The sequence below is a fragment of the Geotrypetes seraphini genome, chromosome 7 (assembly GCF_902459505.1).
Source record: "Geotrypetes seraphini chromosome 7, aGeoSer1.1, whole genome shotgun sequence".
NCBI lineage: Eukaryota > Metazoa > Chordata > Amphibia > Gymnophiona > Dermophiidae > Geotrypetes > Geotrypetes seraphini.
In genome coordinates this window covers 153,499,366-153,521,347 of record NC_047090.1, presented here as the reverse complement: position 1 = coordinate 153,521,347, position 21,982 = coordinate 153,499,366, and the positions used below count along the sequence as shown (strand labels likewise).

General features: G+C 41.7%; 1 protein-coding gene across 1 annotated transcript in view; it reads right to left on the bottom strand.

Moving 5' to 3' along the window:
• The window catches only part of AHNAK2 (AHNAK nucleoprotein 2), a 133,091-nt gene that overhangs the window by 26,782 nt on the left and 84,327 nt on the right, over positions 1–21,982 (bottom strand). Inside the window, exons 2-3 of the mRNA XM_033953266.1 lie at positions 13,812–13,870; positions 1,569–1,664 (exon numbers count right to left, since the gene is read on the bottom strand). Coding sequence (XP_033809157.1) covers positions 1,569–1,664; positions 13,812–13,870 — 155 coding nt within the window. The remainder of the gene's footprint in view (positions 1–1,568; positions 1,665–13,811; positions 13,871–21,982) is intronic.

Below are 21,982 nucleotides of genomic sequence, written 5' to 3'. Positions count from 1 at the left end.
GCACTATTATCGGCACCTGAGAAAACAACAAAATTGATTGCAATGGCAATTTCTGTGAATGACACTGGAAATTTTCTGCCTCTCCTGGAGGCACACCTAGCCAGTCTGGTTTTCTGAGATAAATCTGCAGATACTGGATACCTCTTACATGCTAATTTTATTATGCTGATCTTGAAAACGTGACTGGCTAGGTGTGTCTCTGGGAGAGGGTTGAAAAGCACTGGCTTAGAACTCCTAGGCCAAAACTACTGGCTGTGATAACCTGTACCGTGATTATAACACCAACAGCAATGAGCATGATTTTAGACAGATTTGTAGGGATGTGCTGCTGTTTTAAAACTGCACAAAGCAAAATCAGGTTTCATTTTGTTCTTTTACACTGCCTTTAAATTTTGCAAATAGTGCAGGTTAAAACAAAAGTTTTGGAACAAAACAATAAAAACAAAAAAATAACAGAACACCAAAAAACCTGTGCTTCATGAGGATCTCTAATATGAGGGTAGTGGAGAAAGTGGAATTGAGGGTAGGGTGGAAGTTAGAGGGGGGGGAGCAGTCATTAGTTTTGATATTAGGTATTTGTGTGCTCATCTACTCAGAGTGATGGACTTGGGTCCTTATTTGCTGTCATTTTACTCGGTATATGATTCAGACATTCAGATACTTGAAAGGTATTAATGTAGAACAAAATCTATTCCAGAGAAAGGAAAATGGTAAAACCAGAGGACATAATTTGAGGTTGAGGGGTGGTAGATTCAAGTAATGTTAGGAAATTCTTCTTTATGGAGAGGGTGGTTGATGCGTGGAATGTGCTCCCGAGGAGGTGACAGAGTTCAAACAAGCGTGGGATGAACACAGGGGATCTCTAATCAGAAAATAATGGGTATACATTGAAGGAACTAAGGCCAGTACTGGGCAGACTTGCCCATTCCAGAGTTTAATTACATGTAATTAAACTCTGGAATTCTTTGCCAGAGAATGCGGTGAAATCACTTAGCTTAGCAGGATTTAAAAAAGGCTTGGATAATTTCCTAAAAGAGAAGTCCATAGGCCATTTTTTTAGATGGTTTGGGGAAATCCACTGCTTATTCCTAGGATAAGCAGCATAAAATCTGTTTTACTACTTGGGATCTAGCTAGGTACTTGGGACCTGGGTTGGTTGCTGTTGGAAACAGGATACTGGGATTGATGGGCCTTCGGTCTGTCCCAGTATGGCAATTCTTATATTCTTATGTAAGTCTTTGACCAACCAACCAGGAATTGCCAACTTTTAAATTTCTCAAGAAAGTTGGTTGGTCAAAGGCTTATTCCCACTTTCTTGTTTTGCTAGGCATTTGCTACACCACATTCTTTCAGTGATATCACCAGGTCATATTGTTACCCTGGTTTTATTAGTGTCACTGTGGCTCAGAGGAACTGAAGTGAGTAGGCACTGGAGATTGTTGGAGCCTCCTGTTTGTAACCCTTTTCCGCTACATAAAGTGAAAAATATATAAAAGGAAATCATTTGAGGTTATGTTTTAAAGTATGGGAACACGCACACCAAACATGGAAGCTACTTTTTAACTTGCCTTTTTGTTAAAGTAATCTTCTTCCATAGGATATTCATTAATTGGTGAGGATCCCTGTGGTCGAGGCCTAATGCTTTCTATTGCTACTTCACTTGTCTGTGAGGAAAAAAAAAAACCAAAACAAGTTAATTGAACACAGAGAATGACTTATTATTCTACATACCTAAACAAAATTATAAAATAAAAATTGTTCAAGAACGTTTTTCGGTGCATGGTTATAACATTTTCCATGAAATTGTTGCATATCACTCATACTCTTAGCATGAATTTCTGCTTTCAAAGAAATGCATTCCCATCCTGTAATGTACTGCAAAAAGGTCCTAGGAATTCCTCACTTGCATTACGGCAGTAACATGAAATCTAGCAAAAAAAAATGCAATGCCTTATTTTTTAACTTTTATTACTGTAAACCGACCAGATACTTGTGATGGTCGGTATATCAAATTACAAATAAACTTGAAATTTCCATGGTTCAGTTGACGCCACGGCTGTAGTCCTTACATTGCTTACCTCTTTATTTTCATATTTGATTTAAGATTTTGAATGATGGGACACTGATTTTCTTCAAGGAGCTCTTACAACCCTATATGCTAGGTCTGCTATTGCATTTGGCCAGTTGATGTTTTCTGCCCGTGCTCTCATTACATGAAGGGTGGTTGTCCAAGAATCGGGACTCAGCCTACTTCCTCATAGCTCTACAGCTTTGCAATGCTCTGCCAAATGTTTTTAAAGGCAGAATGGAATGATCTTCTGCAAACAACTGAAATTGAATTAATCTAGCTGTGTGTTTGGAGGCTGAAATCTGACTTTGATGTTGTAGATAACTTATTTTGTGTACTGATGAGGGGAGGTGGTTGCCTGTTTGAGATTTTTTTAGTGTCTTGTTATGTCTGTTTTAATATGTTAATTCACTATCCCCAGGATTCTATAAATGGCACACAAATTTCTATGCACAAAATTATGCATGATTAGAGATGCGTGCACAAGTAAATTGGCTAACGAGCAGATTAGCACCAATACTTGTATGCTAACAATAGAAACACAGACATAGAAATATGACAGCAGATAAAGACTATTGAGTCTGCCCATCTGTAGTATCCGTTATCTCCTCCTCTTCCTAAGAGATCCTACATGCCTGTCCTACGCCTTCTTGAACTCAGACACAGTCTTTATCTCCACCACCTCTTCTGGGAAAGTATTCCACGCATCTTCCACCCTTTCTGTAAAAAAGTATTTCCTTCAATTACTCCTGAGCCTATCACCTCTTAACTTCATCCTATGCCCTCTCATTCCAGAGCTTTTTGTCAAATGAAAGAGACTCGACTCATGCGCATTTATGCCACGTAGGTATTTAAATGTCTCTATCATAGCTCCCCTCTCCCACCTTTCCTCAAAAGTACACATATTGAGATCTTTAAGTCTGTTCCCATATGCCTTATGGACGAAGACCACCAACCATTTTAATAGCCTTCCTCTAGACTGACTCCATACTTTTTATATCTTTTTGAAGGTGTGGCCTCCAGAATTGTACACAATGTTCTAAATGAGGTCTCACCAGAGTCTTATACAGGGACATCAATACCTCCTTTTTCCTACTGGCCATACCTCTTCCTGTGCACCCTAGCATCCTTTAAGCTTTCACCGTCACCTTTTCAACCCGGCCTTTGGCCTCAATTATTGGCATTAATTGGCTGGTCAAGGCTGCATTGTTTGTTCCCCTGATGAGCCAAACATTGGTGAAACAAGGTCGCTTGTTGAGAAGATTGAAGAAGACATGACTGCGTTGGAGTTCAAGTTGTCTTTTGTCAGCTAAGTCCTTGAACATGCCTCCGGGTGACTTTGCCCTTTTCTAAACCTGAGCTGTTCTGTGAGGGAGTTTTTTTGCCAGTGAAAGTATTTAAAGCAGTTTTGATTTGTACCTTTTAGTTTTATACTGCTACATTAGTCTGAGGCTTTTTCTCCCTCTTTTTGGATGCATGCTGGGTTTGAAGAGGGGGGTACCTCGGTGCCACGATCACACAACATTTTGACTCATTATATGAACATATATGTTATGCGTCCTCGTATAATTTAACATTTTAGATTTGCATATAAGAACATAAGAAGTGCCTCTGCTGGGTCAAACCAGAGGTCCATCGTGCCCAGCAGTCCGTTCACACGGCAGCCCAACAGGTCCAGGACCTGTGTAGTAATCCTCTATCTATACCCCTCTATCCCCTTTTCCTTCAGAAAATTGTCCAATATGTATCTTGCTACGTGCTATTCTCTAAAAAAAACTCATGTAGATATTGTGTGTCACTCAAAAGGCGGGCATTGACCATGGGAGGGGCACAGGTGGGTTGGAGCATTCATTCAAGATGTGCGCAGAATTACTGAATACCAGGGATCTGCACCTAAATTATGCACCAGGATTTGCACCAGGTTTCAGCCGATATAAATCCTCACACCCATAGGTTGATGCAGAAACAGCTCTGAGTGATTTTCTCTAAATGGCGCTAAGCTTTTGATGGATCATGTCTCCAGGATTTATGGCTACTTGCTGTACTAAAATGGACTAGCGTGTTTTGCATCTCATCTTATTAGTACTTTAATCTCCGCTCCTGAGTGGTGATACAGACCCTGATGGGATTTAGCTAAGTATTTCTCCTCAACGGCTATAGTTTTTTCATGACATTTTATTACTAGCACATTGCACTTTAATGGTTCTTACAAAGTCTTTTGATGAACTTCAGATGAATTTTTGATGAATTTTAATACTGGGAGATTAAAATGTTTTTAACCTTTTTTTCACCTGGTTTGATTTTAGGCCCATGGTTTATGGATTTTTGCACTAATAAAATTAAAAATTATTGGACATACTCAAATTCTGGAAATCTAATTGGGGTCAAATTATTATGATATTGGAAGTTCCATTATCACTATCATATGTTATAATATTATTTGGAACAATATTATTACCCAAGAAACCAATTAATACAAATCAGAATAAATTGCTCCTCATCATGACAGGAGTAGCCATGCAGATGATAATGAAAAATTGGAAAAGTTGGGATAACAAATTATAGTTTTTGATGGGAATCCTTATGTCAAATTTATAAGTTTGAAAACATTCATTCTATACAGAGGGGACACCATAACAAATTTAAGGAAATTTGGGGCCCATTAACAAAATATTGTAAGTTATGAAATATTAATATTATTTCCCTTTGATTTATGAAAGATTGTTATACACATCCAGGAGGGGAGGGTTAGGGTGGGAGGTGGGATTTAATAACTGTATATTTTTTGTTGGAATAAGAGTGCAGGTTGTTATATTACATGGTTGTTCATATGTTTGCACTATGTATTTGAATTAAAAATGAATAAAGAATTTAAAAAAAAAAACAACTATTGGACATAATGATGTATGGTGCAGGTCTTATTTAGACCTTGTGTCTGGTGCTTGTCATCTATGAGATCTTGCCCAGGGTTAAATCTTGCTCCTATTAGTGAGCTTGACTCGTACTGATGTCCTATTATTATTGCTTGAGATACTCTTTTTTAGTATCTATTTAAAGTTTCCCATTTTGGCATATTTCCACCAGGTGATAAAAAGTTTGTTGCCAATTGTGTTTTGTATATTCATATTTGTATTATTGGCAAACCTTTTGGGTTCTTTTTTGTAGCATAACTCAGAGCGCCATGTAGAGAATAGTGCTTTGTGTAGATTCTTCTCTGCCATTTTATGAGCACCATTTAGGGGAGACTTCACCAGCTCGAGCTCACCAGATGTTCACCAGCTCGAACAGCTTCTCTGGCCTGCTGCTCACGCTGGCATTGTCTTTCCCTCTGATGTTACTTTCCGGCCCCACAACCTGGAAGTGATTTCAGAAGGAGCCAGGCCAATTGCTCGCACTGGTGACGATTTTAAAGGGGCAGGGAAGGGAGGGCACATGCATGGTGTGAGGAGCGGAGATGATGCCCGGGATGGCCCCCTTACTACGCCATATTATTTGTAAATAGTCACTGGTCAGGCACACAAAACCCACACTGAACAAATAATCAAAAGAGGTTGATAGTGAAAACATCATTGCCAATAGCCAGCAATTTACTTGAGCCCTGTGTAATGACATTTGCAACTGTAGGATTTTTTTTTTTTTTTTTTAAAGAAAATGAATCTTGAAGAGGTTGAGTTGTTACTTAAAAGAGTTTTTTTAATTGTTTCAGCTAGTATACTGTAGATCAAGATCTTTTCCTGAAGATCTTGTTTAATTATGATTTAGAATTAATTTCCTGATGTAATACGCCCTTCCTTTCCCTTGATGTGGACTAAATATAATGCGCTATTTCTTCTCTTGTTTTGGCCATGTATTATTTGTTCTTGATTTTCTATGTATTATGGTTATGAGAAATTTTAATTTCAAAAATGCAAATAATAAATTTGCCTGAGATGAATATTAGGGACTCACTCAGTCTGCATCTAACCATTGCCAGGGGATCGTATAAAACACTGGCAGTTGGGTACCTGTGTACAAAAGACACACACATATCTAGTACACACTGAAGGAACTCTGTCTGTACTGCTGCAATCATGTGGAGTTATGAGTGTTTGAGCAGCTAGCTTCACAAAGGCAGTGCACACATGATTTGGCTAAAGGACAAGTCATGTCCTTCTGCTCCACTATACAGCAGAACCTCAATATTTGTGGGGATTAGGGGCAGAGCCGGTATGCGAATATTGAAAAATCGCAGATAATTTTTAGGGCCGGCTCTGACCCATCCCTGCCTCCCTCCCATGTCCTGGACCTTCCCCAGACCTTACTTGATGGTCTAGCAGCGACGCGGGGCAGGATCGATCGTTCTACGCTCCTGCCCCATGCAAAGCCATCATCAAAATGACTGCCGTGAGTTCCCGTTGAAGTCTCACGAATAACCAAATTTGCGGGTACTGAAACTGCGGATTCAGAGGGGGAACTGTATACCCAAACTTAGAGAGCACAGGAGATGAAGGAAACAACAGTGATGACTCCTGAGCCAGTAGTGAAACAAGCAAATGATAAAGACCAGAATCAACCTACATAGATATATTAAGAATTGCAATACCAACTAGGATGTCACCTCTGTCAGACAACACTTTGGAAAGACTGACCACTGCACCAATGATTTTATGGTAAGAATACTAAAAGAGAGCTTTAAGACAATCCAAGAACATAAAACCTTTGAAATCAAAATTATAAAATGATTTTGACACCTGCCAGACAGGACTTAACAGAGATCTGGGCTTCCTTTCCTACTACAAAGACATTTTAAAAATTGCCTTGCCACCTCTCTGTCTCTTGCCCACCCTGGAATGCTTTCATGTTTTCCTTATATATACTGATATTTGCCAGCATTTGCTTATTTCTGATCTGAAGAAAAAGGATAACCTTCAAAAGCTCATCATGAAATGCATTGAGTTAGTCCAATAAAAAAAAGTATCACCTTATTTCCTTTTCTTTTATTTATCTACCTTGGAAAGTGGACTGACATGGCCACCACACCATTTCATTCAAGAAATACAGTACAAAGAATGCATGCCATGTTGGATAACAGCCCACCAAAGCCTGAAAGGGATCAGCAACACAATGTGCAGAAAAGCCCTGTCTACATTTGCAGTGTGCTCAGAACCACCTCAGCGATGTGATCTGTAGGAATTTACAACAGAAAGCTGTGCACAGCTCAAGAAAACATATTACAGATGCTAATTTATACTGATGCCACCTAGTGATTTGTGATATACGAGTATATCCTTGTCTTCCTTCTTCCTGGTTGTCATCATCTTTAACCTTTAGTTATACAATACAACATGGTTCTCCTTCATTTCTAACTCTAAACAAAGGCTTCCACCGCTTCAAGATTCCAATCCTTTCTCTGACTCAGATGTAGAACTGGTCGCAGCTTCTCTCTCTCTATTTACTTCTCCTTGAGGATAGGACACCCATGTGCAATTCTCAAAAGCTGTTTAGGTGGCTGCTGAGACCAGGCGTCCTATAGAGAATCAGGCCTTTTGTGTGTCCCAGTATGACAACTATATGAGTGACCACTGAAAAGTTTTCAGCCTAACTAACAAAGTTGGGGGCAGCGATTTTCCACTTTTTTCATTCTATATTTTCTGATGTAATGATAAAAATGGAAAATCACTGGACCAAGAGTATAGCCCTTGAATGAGACTGCCTCAACTTTGTTGGTTGGGCTGAGAACTTTTCAGCGGCCCCTCGTATATTCTTATGTTCTTAACCTAACATAGCATTGTTAGATCTAGCCACTAGGTGGAACCCAGTACCTTGTTTTCATTAATCTATCACACTATTATCTCTATGGTATTTGCACGCTATAAGAACTATTCCACTCTATAGTAGTATTTCTCAAACTATACTATACTATCTATAGTCTTTTATGCTACTTATTTAATTTAAAATTCTAAGTGGATCATGGTAATAAAACCTCAACAACAGAGGAAAGTAAAGATATGTAATTAAAATATTGATCTTGAAAACAAATATGTTTTTAAAGCTTTTCAAATAAGGAAGTAAAAAGATAATTCTTTCTTTTGCTTCATAAGATTATTACAAATCCTATCATTTGAAAAGGAAAGGACAGTTCTAGCTGCTTCTAATATCAAACTCTTCATTTTGGAAAATTTAGTTTCAATTAGAAACATAGAAACATGATGGCAGATAAAGGCGAAATGGCCTGTCTAGTCTACCCATCCTCAGTAACCATTATCACTTTCTCTCTCTGAGAGACCCTATGTGCCTATCCCAGGCCCTCTTGAATTCAGACACAGTCTCTGTCTCCACCACCTCTTCCGGGAGACTGTTCCACGCATCTACCACCCTTTCTATAAAAAAATATTTCCTTTGATTACTTTGGAGCCTATCACCTCTTAACTTCATCCTATGCCCTCTCATTGCAGAGTTTCCTTTCAAATGAAAGAGACTCGACTCATGCACATTTACATCATATAGGTATTTACAAGTCTCTATCATATCTCCCCTCTCCCGCCTTTCCTCCAAAGTGTACATATTGAGATCTTTAAGTTTGTCCCCTTACGCCTTATGATGAAGACCACACACCATTTTAGTAGCCTTCCTCTAGACCAACTCCATCCTTTTTATATCTTTTTGAAGGTGCAGCCTCCAGAATTGTACACAATATTCTAAATGAGGCATCAATACCTCCTTTTTCCTACTGGCCATGCCTCTACCTATGCACCCTTTACAACCTGTTTGGCCACCTTAAGATCATCACATCAAATCCCGCTCTTCTGTTGTGCACATAAGTTCTTCACCCCCTAAACTGTGCCGTTCCCTTGGGTTTTTGTAGTATAGACCAATTATTAAGGAGAATCAAAGTCTAAAGTACTCTTTTAGAGTTCTGACCATGAAAGGATTTGAAAATCAGTCAGGCAATTTTAAACTCTATTTGTGAGTTAACTGCAGAGATTCCAAGAAAGGCCCTCTCTCAAATCTGTCCAGACAATAAATATACTTAGCTGTGGTATTATGCAGGAATTGGAGTTTCTTTGTGATCTTGAGGAGACTGCACAGTATAAAGAATTACAGAAATCCAGTTGTGGAAGACGTATTGATTGGGTTATAATCCTAAAACTCTGCTTGCTCAAAATTGACCTAATAGCTCTTAATTGGCATAACTTTAAAAAAAGCTTTTTAGTCCAATTATTTTTCTGAGATTGATAAAAGCCCATTGGCTCCCTATCCATCACCGAATTACTTATAAAACACTTTTACTGACTTTTAAAACAAGAAACACTGGCCAGCCGGAATTTATCAATAGACTTTTGATACCATATTCCTCATCACGTTTTCTTCGATCCCCTGATCAAAATCTATTAGCAATCCCATCCCTGAACTATATAAATACTAGAAGAAATGCAGTCTTTTCTGTAGTTGCCCCAACCCTTTGGAACTCAGCACCGATCGCATTAAGAGAGATAACAAACCTTGAGAAGTTCAAGTCATCTCTTAAGACATTTCTTTTTAGAGACGCTTTCCAAATTTGAGTGTCCTTTTAAGGATTTTTAAACTTTTGTAGTCCATTTGCATTGGACCTACTTGTCATAACCCAGCCCTCTCGGTCTTTTCCTTGTATCTTCCCTCTTCTTTAACATTATTGTAGTTCCTCCCTCTTTTCCATTTGTACCTGTTTGTCCAGTGGTGTCTATTGTTTTTGTTCGTTTATGTTAATGGGTTTTTATGATGTATTATCTGTATTTCCCTAATTTTTTATTGTACAACCACCTTGAAATAAATGATAAGGTTGTATATCAAATCAATAATAAACTTGGAAACTTAGGTTAATTTAGAGTCCAAAAGAACTTCTTTTTTGATTTTCCAAAAATTTGCCTGAATCAAGAGTTACTAACGCGTAGTGTGGGTTTTAGCGCCGGCAGCAGCGGTAACTGTTCCGACGCTCATAGGAGGGGTTAGTTCCTTAACAGGTAGAGAATCAAAGTCACCAAACCAGGAGATATTGGTTTTCAACTTGTTCAACTTTAAAAAATTCCTATGGGTCCAAGTGTTAACTAAAGAGATATTTTGTTTTAAATTTTGTAGTGTGTCTTCAAAGAAACTCAACTAGGGGCATAATTCCTATGAATGCTGGAGCACTTACCTTGCCGGCCAGCGCTAAAACGCTCTACCATGGCTTGATAAAAGGAGGTCTAAGATAACAATCTTTTCAGCTACAGTGGCAAAATAATGCTCAGAATTTAGGAAGTTGGCTTGTTGTGCTGAGAACTTTTCAACATCCCCTCGGTGTGTGTGTGTGTGTGTGTGTGTATATATATATATATATATATATATATTTTTTTTTTTTTTTTTTTTTTTTTTTTTTCCAACAGAACAAATAAGTGGAAAATCACTGGACTAAGTGTATAGTCCTCGATGGAGACTGTCCCAATTTTGTTGGTTGGCCCCTCGTATACAATTAAGTTCACGAACTCATCCTAGAACTACATACTTCATTGCTGAATATCACTATAGTCACCTTCGAAGTACTCCCCTTGGGAAGCTATGCACCGATACCAGCACCTTGTCTACCCTTCAAAGCAATTTTGGAACTCTTTTTCTAGAATGCACATTAGACCTGATGTCATATTACCCTAGATGTCCTGAATGTCATCAAAATGTCTTCCTTTCAATATTTCTTTTATCTTCGGGTAAAGAAAAAAAATAATTGGGGGCTAGATTGGATGAGTTGGGAGGGTGTTCCAATACAATTATTTGTTTTCTGGCTAACAACTCCCTCACAGACAGTGCCATATGAGCTAGTGCATTGTCATGATGAAAGAACCATGAGTTGTTGGCGAAAAGTTTAGGTTGTTTTCATCTTTTCCACGCAGCCTTTTCAGCATTTCCAAATTCTAAACTTAGTTGACTGTTCGTCCAGTTGGCACAAATTCATAATGAACAATCCCTCTGATATCAAAAAATTTTAGTGACATCATTTTGATTCTTGATTTGGACTGGTGGAACTTTTTTGGTTGTGGAGAATTGGCTGACTTCCATTGTGCACGTTGACGCTTTGTTTCAGGGTCATATTGGTACACCCATGTTTCACCACCAGTAATAACACAGCCCAAAATATTGTCTTGCCTCTCCAAAGGGTCTTAGCATACTTTGATTCTGCTTTGCTTTTGTTCATTGGTGAGCTCCTTCGGGACCATTTATGCACACACCTTTCTTATGCCAAGATTTTCAGTTAAGATTTTTCTGTTTCTCCATTGATGTTTACTTAGGGCTCCTTTTACTATCGTTTTTAGTGTGCGTAGAATTGCCGCGTGCGCTAAACCCACGCTATGCAGCTAGAACTAATGCCAGCTCAATGCTAGCGTTAGCATCTAGTACTTGCGGCAATTCTGCGCACGCTAAAAACGCTATCACAGCTTAGTAAAAGGAGCCCTTAGTCTGCTATGCTTCTCACAGTCAGCTGATCATTTTGACGCACAAGTCAACAAATGTGTGCAACATTTTCATCAGTTCTGCTCGTTACTGGTCGCCCTGGCCTTTCTTCATCAGTGATGCTTTCTCCCCCTTCATAAAAACATTCAATCTATTTGTACACTGCCGTTTTCTTCATGGCATTATCCCCATAAACTTAGACTAACATATCCCTGATTTCAATTCCATTCTTGCCAAGTTTAATAAGAAATTTAATGTTTGCTCATTGCTCTAATTCAAGCTCCACCATTCTTACGAAAGGTTGAAATGGTTGTCCATGAGTTTGAAATGTCTAAATACTGATTTTGCAAAGGCAGAATAGGGACATCCAAAATGCAGTATGTCCGAATAGCAAGGGGGCGCGTTCTGGGTGTATTTTGGATGGACGAGGAAGGGCCAGAAATCTGGACATCCAACTGTCATTACTGAAGGGGAAAAAATGTCCATGTCTATTTGGACCTGTTTCAAGAAATTCCAGGTTTAAAGAAAAGGGCTCTGAGTGAGCAGCTGTCCACTGAAGGGATTAAGGCAGGACACCTCCTTAATTCCCCAGTGGCTGCTGTCCACTTCCATCTTCCTGAAAGTGAAACTGGAAGGGGATGCTCGGCTCTATGACAGCTTCAGGTATTATGGTCATTCTTAACAAAACAGAAAGCATGTCTGTAAACCAAGGGACCCAGGTTCAAATTCCACTTCAGCTGTTTTTTTTTAATTGTGAGCCTTCCAAAAACAGAAAAATGTCTACCATACCTAAATATACAGTACAGTGTTCCCCCAGTTGTTCGCGGTTGGTGGTCCTGGTCATTCGCGGTATTTTCTGACTGCGAACCGCCGACAAGGAGAGGGAAGCGGGAGAGGCAGGAGAGAGCAGCCGGAGCACCGTGAGTGCAGGAAATCACTTGCGGTACGCTCTGACCGCCTCATCCTGCACTAAGTCGGGCCTTATCCAATTAGGAGCTGCTTTGACACGCAGCTCCTGATTGGATAAGGCACGACGTACTTAGCCAGCTGGGAATGGCTCCTGGCTGGCAAAGTACCACTTAGATGGCCATCTGCCAATATTCAGTGGGAGATAGCCAGCTATCTTCTGCTGAATATCCGGTTTTCTAGCTTGGCCGGTGACCACTTATTTCATGCAACATAACCAGTCACCGCCAATATTCATTAGCTGCCCAGCTAAGGCATGCAGCCAGATAGACCCACCTAAACGCAGGTCTATCTTTGGCCACTAGACCTTAGCTGGTCAGCTGAAGAATATCTGCTTGGCCAGCTAAGTCCCTAGCAGTGAACTTTGACCTGGATATTCAATGGTGGTGGCTGGATACAATTTCGGCACTGAATATCCAGGATCGCCTCCCACAGGCCCTTAGTCTCCTGTGCTGGGGTTAGCAGAATTGTTGCAAGGTTAAAGCTGGTCTTTCTGCAACAGGATGATTAAAAAGGAGGAACAAATACAAACAGCACTCTCTCTATATTTTCTACAGTCCTTTTTCAGTATACTAAATTCCATTTAAAGCACCTGGATGTATGCTAATAAACATTTGAACGATTCCCTTATAGCTGCCATACTCAGGTGTTTGACACCGACACATGTGGAGGGGCATAATAAAAAAAAAGTCTAAAGGGCCAGTCCTTCGTCTCTGTCAAAAAGAACACCGATTACAGAACCACACCCCCCCAGCAACAATTGCAACAGGAAAGATGGCTCATCTCCCCTGCTGCGATGGCGATCGCACAAATTGCCATAAACCGTGGCACTTCGGGGTGAGGATTGCGGCAGGAGAGATGAGGCATCTCTCCTGCCACGATAGTTGCGGTGGGCAGGCTGCCAGGGCCGCTGAGCTGATCGCAGCAGCTGCGATCAGCTCAGTGGCTCCTTTTTGGCATTTATACTAGGCAACCTGTTCAAACTTTTGGTTATACCTACTGTCCGACTAAGTCTAGGTCAGCCTACCTCTCGCACAATTCCCGCCCTTTCCCCTCCTCTAAAAACGCCTCTTTTCGCTCTATGTGTTTAGAGGCAGGGGAAAGGCCTAAGCTGGTTTTAGATACGTCTAAAACCAGCTTTGATTATCGGTACTTGGACGATCTGGATTTTTGATTGTTCAAGTACCGATTTAGGCCACTTTTTAGACTTTTTAAAATTTTATTGAGTCCCATAGGGTACAACTATGTGGCGTTCTTGCTTTTGAAATGAACATACCAGAGATCATCTTAATAAATTCATTTCACAAATATGCATTTTGGCTTCATAATTACTCACATAATCATTGTCTTCAGGGTCCCCATCAGGCTCCTCCTCTTCCAGTGGTCTGCCGGAGCCTGGAGAAAATCAAGAGATAAGGTTTAAAGGGGGTAAGTGTGCAGCAGGGTTCCTTTTCCTAACTGGCACTCTTATAGCAGGGTACCTACCAAAAGTGCTGGTTAGTTTCAGTGGCGTAGTAAGGGGAGTGCAGAGGGAGGGGCGGTCCGCTCCGGGCACGGCCTTCCTTGGGGCGCTTGCACCCCTCCTGCTCTCCGCCCCCCTGCCGTTCGTGCGCCCCTTCCCTTTCCTCCTGTACTTTTTTATCTTGGCGCGAGCAGCAACTTTGCTCGCGCCGGCTTTGCCGCTCTCTGACGTCACTTCCAGGACCCGCGCCTAGGAAGTGATGTCAGAGAGCGCCAAAGCTGACATGAGCAGCTACTTTGTGGCTGGTCGTGCTGAAGATAAAAAGGTATGGGGGAATGGAGGGAAGGGGCACAAACGCGGCAGGGGGGCGGGGAAGAGGGCGGGAGAGGGGCACCGCTCATCCCCGCTATGCCACTAGTTAGTGTGCTTATTTAAGCCTATTCTATATAGAAAAGTAGGCACTTTGTTAGAACTCATAAAGAGCCCCTTTTACTAAAGCCGTGGCAACAGTGGCCTTAGCGTGCCCTTACCACAGTTCTTTTCTGTGCGCAGCCACTTTTGCCGTGGCTGTAAATAGGCTGACTTTCTTATTTCCGGAATTAATGGCCATGCACTAATTGCAAAATAAGTACACGGTCATTACTGGTGGTAAGGGCTTGCGTGCTAACCCCACACTAATCAGTTAGCACGCGGAAATGCCCCATATACTCATTGATTAGTGCTATCATACCCATGCTGAACCCCCATACACATCCTCTTCCCAGAATAGAAGAATTATTTTTAGTGCGCAGTGTGCGTGCGCAAATGTACAATAGGCTGCCTCTGCGTGTCCCACAGTACACAGCTTAGTAAAAGGATCCCTTAGAGTACTGTATACAATTCTGTCTTATATTTTTGTTATTAATTTGTATTGTAAAGCCACTTAGATATGATTTGATTTGTGGGATATCAAATAATAATAAACTTGAAACTTCAAAAAAATATAAACAGGTTGGAGTCAGTCCAGAGGGCAGCTACTAAAATGGTTGGTGGTCTTTGTCATAAAGCATAAGGGGACAGAATGAAAGATCTGTACTTTGGAAGAAAGGCGAGAGAAGGTATGATAGATGTGAACAGGAAGTGAGTCTCTTTCAACTGAAAGGAAGTTATGGAGGGGGCATAGGTTGAAGGTGAAAGGGACAGACTCAGGAGTAACCTAAGGAAATACTTCTAATCTAATCTGGAATTTCTGAGTTGTACTATGTTCACATCTAGGGTTACCGGATTTCACAATTGTAAAATCTGGACTCAGTCCTGCCCAGTTCCACCCAGCCCTGTCTTGTTTCACCCAAGTCATGCCCCGTTCCAACCCAGTCTCACCCCCAACCTCTTCTCATGCTCAGAGCTGTGTTGGGAGGGTATCTGCACATGCACAGATGTGACGCAGTGACATCACATGCATGCGCACATGTATGTGATGCCACTGCATTGCATCTGCACATGCGTGTGACATCATCGCATTCCTGACACGTTCCCGAGCTGGAAAGTTTTCGAAACTCAAAGTGCCAGGTTTTGAAAAGTCATCTGGACGCCCGGACAGTCCTCTAAAAAGAGGGGATATACTTCTCAGAAAACTACAAAGTCATGGAATAGAAGGGGATATACTAAGATGGATAGGAAAATGGCTGGAAAACAGAAGACAGAGAGTAGGCATAGATGGGAAGTACTCGGACTGGAAGCAGGTAACTAGTGGTGTGCCTCGGGGCTCGGTTCTTGGGCCTATCTTATTCAATATCTTTGTAAATGACCTGGAAGAAGAAACGACCAGTCTTATCATCAAGTTTGCAGATGACACAAAGCTATGCCGGGCAATCAGGTCACAAAAAGATAACGAGGAACTCCAGAGAGATTTGAACCAACTTGAGAGATGGGCAGAAAATTGGCAGATGAGTTTTAATGTAGAAAAATGCAAAGTGATGCACCTGGGCAGGAAAAACAAGGAGCATGAGTACAAACTGTTAGGTATAACATTGGGGAAAAGGACCTGGGGGTACTGATAAGACAGGAACCTGAAGCCGTCGGCTCAATGCGCAGCGGCGGCAAAGAAAGCAAACAGGTTGTTGGGCATGATAAAGAAGGGAATCACGAGTAGATCGAGGGAGGTCATAATGGCGCTTTATAGGGCAATGGTCAGACCACACTTGGAATACTGTGTCCAGCACTGGTCTAAATACCTGAAGAAGGATATAACACTGCTGGAGAGGGTGCAGAGGCGAGCGCCTAAGCTAGTAAAAGGTATGGAAAACTTGAGCTACAAAGATCGCCTCAGAAAACTGGGATTATTCACCCTCGAGAAGAGAAGACTGAGAGGGGATCTGATCGAGACTTTTAAAATACTGAAAGGAATCGACAAAATGGAGCAAGCTCCCTCACCAGCAGGGGGAAAGGATGGTGAGCAAGAAACAGCGTTATTCGCATTATCAAATGTGAGTCGGACAAGAGGACATGGACTGAAGCTGAGAGGGGACACAGCCAGGACAAATGTCAGAAAGTTCTGCTTCACACAGCGAGTGGTGAACGCATGGAACTCTCTCCCCCAGAAGAGGTGGTGGAGGAAACCACCATTCTAAGATTTAAGGAAAAACTGGACGCACATCTTCTTGCAGGACACATTGAGGGATACAAGTGATCAAGGTATTCGCCAGGGTACACCTGGCCGAGCCTCCGCGTGTGCAGGTCACCGGACTGGATGGACCCGGGGTCTGATCCGGTGCAGGCTTTTCTTATATTCTTAACATGTCTGGATAAATCTGGACATCTGGTAACGCTATCCACAGTGGATTCAAGGTGACTTACATTCAAAATTATTGATATACAAATTGGTGCATGATACATTTCGATGAATGGATAGGAACTGGTCAGTTTTTAATCAGTGCATAGGAAGGTAGCAGACTTGGTAGGTTGCATAATATAGGTTCTGATGGGATAGGTCCATAGTGTAGGTCGAAGGGTTAATTGTTGATGGAATATATGAAGTCTCAGAGGTAGGACTTTAGCTCTTTACAAAATGTGAGGTAATTTAGCACAGATCTGATGGTAAGTTGGGGTTCGTTGGCGACAGAGTGTATGGAGTCGAAGAGGGAGGTCTTTAGCTTCTTACGAAACTTGAGGTAGTTTAGTTTGGATCTGATGGTCATTGGGGTTAGTTGTCGGTGGAGTGTATGGCGTCGAAGAGGTAGGTCTTTAGCTTCTTATGAAATTGAGGTAGTTTGGTTCAGATCTGACGGTTGTTGGGAGACTGTTCCATGCTTTTGCACCAGAAAGTGTGAACATTGTGCTGACAGTGTGGTGAAGGTGTAGAACAACCTGTGTCGAGCCCATATCACTCAACCATTGTACATCATAAGGAGATCCTTTTACTAACCTGTGGTAAGCACTAGCATGTGTTTATCACATTTTAAAAAGGCTTAACTATGTATGCCTCTCTGTATACCACACACACAAAAAAAAATAATAATAATTTTCTTCTAAGGGAGGGTGGAAATTGTGTGAAAGTACTAATAAGTTAGTACATGAGGCATTGCCATGCACTAATTGATTAACACATGGTTAGCACATGGGCTCTTATGCCTACAAAACAGGTGTCGATAGGGGCTCATGCATTAAGGTGTTTAATAGCCACATACTAATGGCAAAATTCACCACTAATTTGGAAAATGGGAATATGTGCCATTTTTCAGCCATGGCACAAGTGGCCTTAGCACATGAGAAAGACCCACTTAAGGGGTGCGCTAAGGCCATTTGTGGCACAGCTTTAATAAAATGGCTCCAAGTTGTCTTATAATAAAAGTTGTTATCTTGGAGATTCCTGGATTGTCAGGGGTTAAAAAAAAAATAAAAAAAATTGGGGGTACCAATAGCAGATGTAACAGAGTCAGAGTCTACATAGTGAAAAGTGCAGTTACAACATAGGTTAGGAAACTAAAACAGAAAGTATACATTAACAAACATAGGGGTCCGTCTACTAAATTGATGAAAAAATTCTTCTTTAAGATGAGACAACTGAGAACAATAGGGCCAGTCCTAATCCAGACCAGTTTCAAGACAGTAACACAATCCATCCTATTACCATACCTGGCCTATTGTAACCCATTATACTGTGGCATCACAGAAAAAAACCTCAAGAGACTACAACTACCATCGAACACCATCGCCAGGCTAATTTTCAGAACGAATCAGTACAAGAGGGCAAATCCACTATAAGAACAACTGCACTGGCTGCTGATAAAAAAAGCGAATCCAATTCAAGATAGCCTGCATGGTTCACAAAGCGATCTGTGGAGAAAACTCGAATGGACTAACGTCTGATGTCAAAATTAGGGTTACCAGATTTTCCATCTGGAAAATCTGGACCCCTAGACTCACTCACAAATCCGCCCAGTCCTACCCATCCCTGCCCCATCACGCCCTGGTTCCGCCCTATCATGCCTCCAAGCCTGCCCCAAGCCCCGTCTCTAATCCCCCCCCCCACTGTCTTCTCTTATTGGGCAGGACATTCGCGCATGCATGGATGCCCTCCTTGTCTTGTAAAAATTTTATGTATATGAATTACTTGTTGCACAATTGTAGTTTGAAAATTCAATAAAGATATACAAAAAACAAACAAACCTGGACAAAGTGTCGGGTTTTGAAAAGCTGTCTGGACCGCAGGACATGTCCTCAAAAGAAGGACATGGCCGGGGAAATCCGGATGTCTGGTAGCCCTAGTCAAAGTCCCCCACTCCTTCTTCAATTCACGAATATCGTAGCATTTCAAATGATCCTTTCCATCACATCAACAAGTTCGGCGGAAGAAGATGTTTGAGACTACCTTTAAATACCAAGGATTTCTTATCTGAAATAAACTACCAACATACCTAAGATAAGCCATCTCTTATCTTGCTTCCGGAAGAAGCTAAAGACATATTTCTCTCTATAGCCTTTCACCTCTTCTCTTTAACGACCACAAGATCTGACTTAAAAATGTAACATCATGGATTTTTGTCTCTTAAATGCCTTGACAAAGAACCTAAATCCTTGATAACAACTGTAAATGAAGATAAACCTCCCACCATTATAGGCTGGGGGTTTTTTTTTCCTTGACTTAAGTATTTCTTTATTGAGCTTTGTCACTTGATTGAATCTTGGACTCTTATAATTGAGAACTTGAGAATGATAGAAATACTGTTGTTATTTCTTTAATTTTGATTCACATTATTGGTATGTTTAATTTCTGTCAATCATTCTGGTCAAGATTGGAAATTGTAACTGAAAATTAAATAAAAAATTACAAAAAAAGTAACATCAAGAACTTGATCTAACTTTTATTGTAAAGATCCTTGTAGCGAACTGCAGGATATAAGACACTATTGTATTCTATGCATTAGAAAAGTGAAGAAAATAGAAATCAGCATAAGCACTGGCAAATTAACTGTAAAGCATTACAAAGGCAAGATAAAAGAGAATTGGGGAAAAAAGCTTGAAATAGAAACCAAAGTTCTAAGTAAAACCCTTTTCAAGTACATTAGAAGCAGGAAACTTGTGAATGAATCATTTGAACTATTATGTGACAAAGGGGTAACAGGGGTGTTCAGGGAGTATAAGGACATAGTGGAAAACTAAATTATTTGCTTTGATCTTTACAGCGGTAGACATCAGAAAGATATTGCAGATCAAAAATAATCTTCGATAGTGATGATTTTCAGGAAGTGAAGCACATCACGATGAATGCTGAAGATATAAGATAAGAAACTGAGAAGCTGTGTTTCTGGGCTAAGCCTGGTTTCAGTGATGCAAAACAACACATCATGGCCTAGATTCACAAAGCAAACCAATCGTATACCGATCGGTTTGTGATCCCTTAGCGACCCTGGCCCGATTCACTTACCTGTCTTCCGACCATCCTCCTAATCCGCGCATGCAAATGAGGGCAACGGCATGCAAAGTAGGCAGGGACACAATACACAAAACAAAACCCTGCAAAACCGACTGGGCTGGCTGGTCAAAAAAAAGCGACTTCTGAGGACCAGTCGCTGAAGCCCTTTGCGACTGCCCTGCCTTCTGCAGCCCTGCTCTCTGCCCTGTCAGCCCCGATCTCCTGCTGCCCCGAATGCCTCCTGCAGCCCTGAAAGTGCCTGCCTGCCTGCCCCGAACGCAGCCGCGGCTGCTGGGAGCCACAGGCATACCCATTCGCACCCGTCTCCAGGCAATCCAGGCTACATGATCCCCTGTAACTGTACAGGCTGGCCGGGCCCCGGGCTGCAGCCCCCGCTCGCCTATATCCTTCTGCCGGGCATGGGGGAAGCCACAGCTTGATCCTTACCCTGCAGCCTATGCGTCCGCCCTATACAGAACACCCTGCCTGCCTGCCCCAACTCTCCCATCCTTCCCCACACTGCAAGCCCGTGGTTTTAACCCGTAGGCTTAAGCGGGTTAAAACTATGGGCTCCCAAAAGTTCTTCGATCGAGATCCAGCACTTGTATAAAAACAGAAGAAAAAAACCCCCCAACTCCGACGGCCCGGAGGTCCAGCGCATGCTCAGACCATCTATAGATGGTCTGCGCATGCGCGGGAATCGCTATAGCGCGATCCATGCCTGCAGATGGAGGCGTTCCTCCGATTGCCCTCATCTGCATGTTGGAGTTTACTGAATTTGTCGTACCTGCCCAGATCGGGCCTGATCGGGTAGGTTAGTGAATCCTGGCCCATGTTCGGCGCTGGCCATCAGATGCCACAAGATCATAGTTACTGTATAAGGCGACATAACAGCGCCACTAGCTCACACCCAATCGGTGTAATCTAGCCAATGTTATGATTAGTCATCTCGAAATGATGCTTTAATCCGCCTCTCACAAGAAACCAATTTGATAGGACTCAATGGGAAACCAAGGTGGCAAGGGGGACCCTTCTGGTAACTCAGACAGGCCGTGACCTGTTCGGGCCGCCGCGGGAGCGGACTGCTGGGCAGGATGGACCTATGGTCTGACCCGGCGGAGGCACTGCTTATGTTCTTATGTTCTATGTTCTTATGCAGCACTTGGGAAAACTCCTAAGCATAGAGTGCTGAGTCACATAAATCAATAACTATTATCAATTATTTATAGCATCATTAGACTTTCCCAGCAGTAGCTTTTCTAGTTGCCCAAACACTGATTACGCTTTTATATTAGGAAACGAGTGGCTTTTGGTCTCCAGCCTGTGACATGGCTTTACTGCACGCCGGATTGCCTTTGCCTTCTCCTTCAGCACACTCTGAAATATCTCTAATGCTGCAGACAGAAAATATACAAAAAAGAAGGCAAAAGATGTCAGTAAGGCTCTATGAGTGTGTCTATCAGCTAATCACTACTAACAGACCAAACCACACAAATACCAAATGTCAATTGAGGAGTAGGGACGCTCTCAGTGTGAGGTTATTAGCGACGGGAGAACAAACTCCAGCGCTTCCACTACAAAGACGGAGGTGAATCACCCCGCCTGCACACCATCATCGGGCGTCCCTAGTGTGCAAAATCAACTGTGCAGAATTAATAACAATAAATAAGTCACAAACAGTGAACTAGTGAGAGAGTGAATCACACTGAAAACCCACTCATAGAATCCTCCCCAGCCTAATCCCCAAGATACAAAATGAAACCACAGCCAACTTAGCTTTTAAAGCGAGCCAAATGAAGTCAATGAGAATTGCAGGAGACCAGAATAGTCATTGGATCAACCGGTTTCAGGTGAAACCCTTCATCAGGATCTTAAGGCTGGAGCAGAACCGGCTGGGAGGGAAGCAGGAGAGCCCGCAGAGGCAACTGACCGGGCTTAAAAGCAGATCCAAAATGACATCAGACACTTTCAACCAATCAGAAACAAAAAAGAAGAAAAAAAAAGAAGAAAAAACAAGGAGGAGTCACCAAAAGATCAAACAATAGTATTCCACTCCACACATTCATTGAGGCCCCCCGGAATGACCGTGCCAAGCTTAAAAATCCAATGTTGTTCTCTCAATTGAAGTTGTGTCATTCTGTCTCCTCTGTAG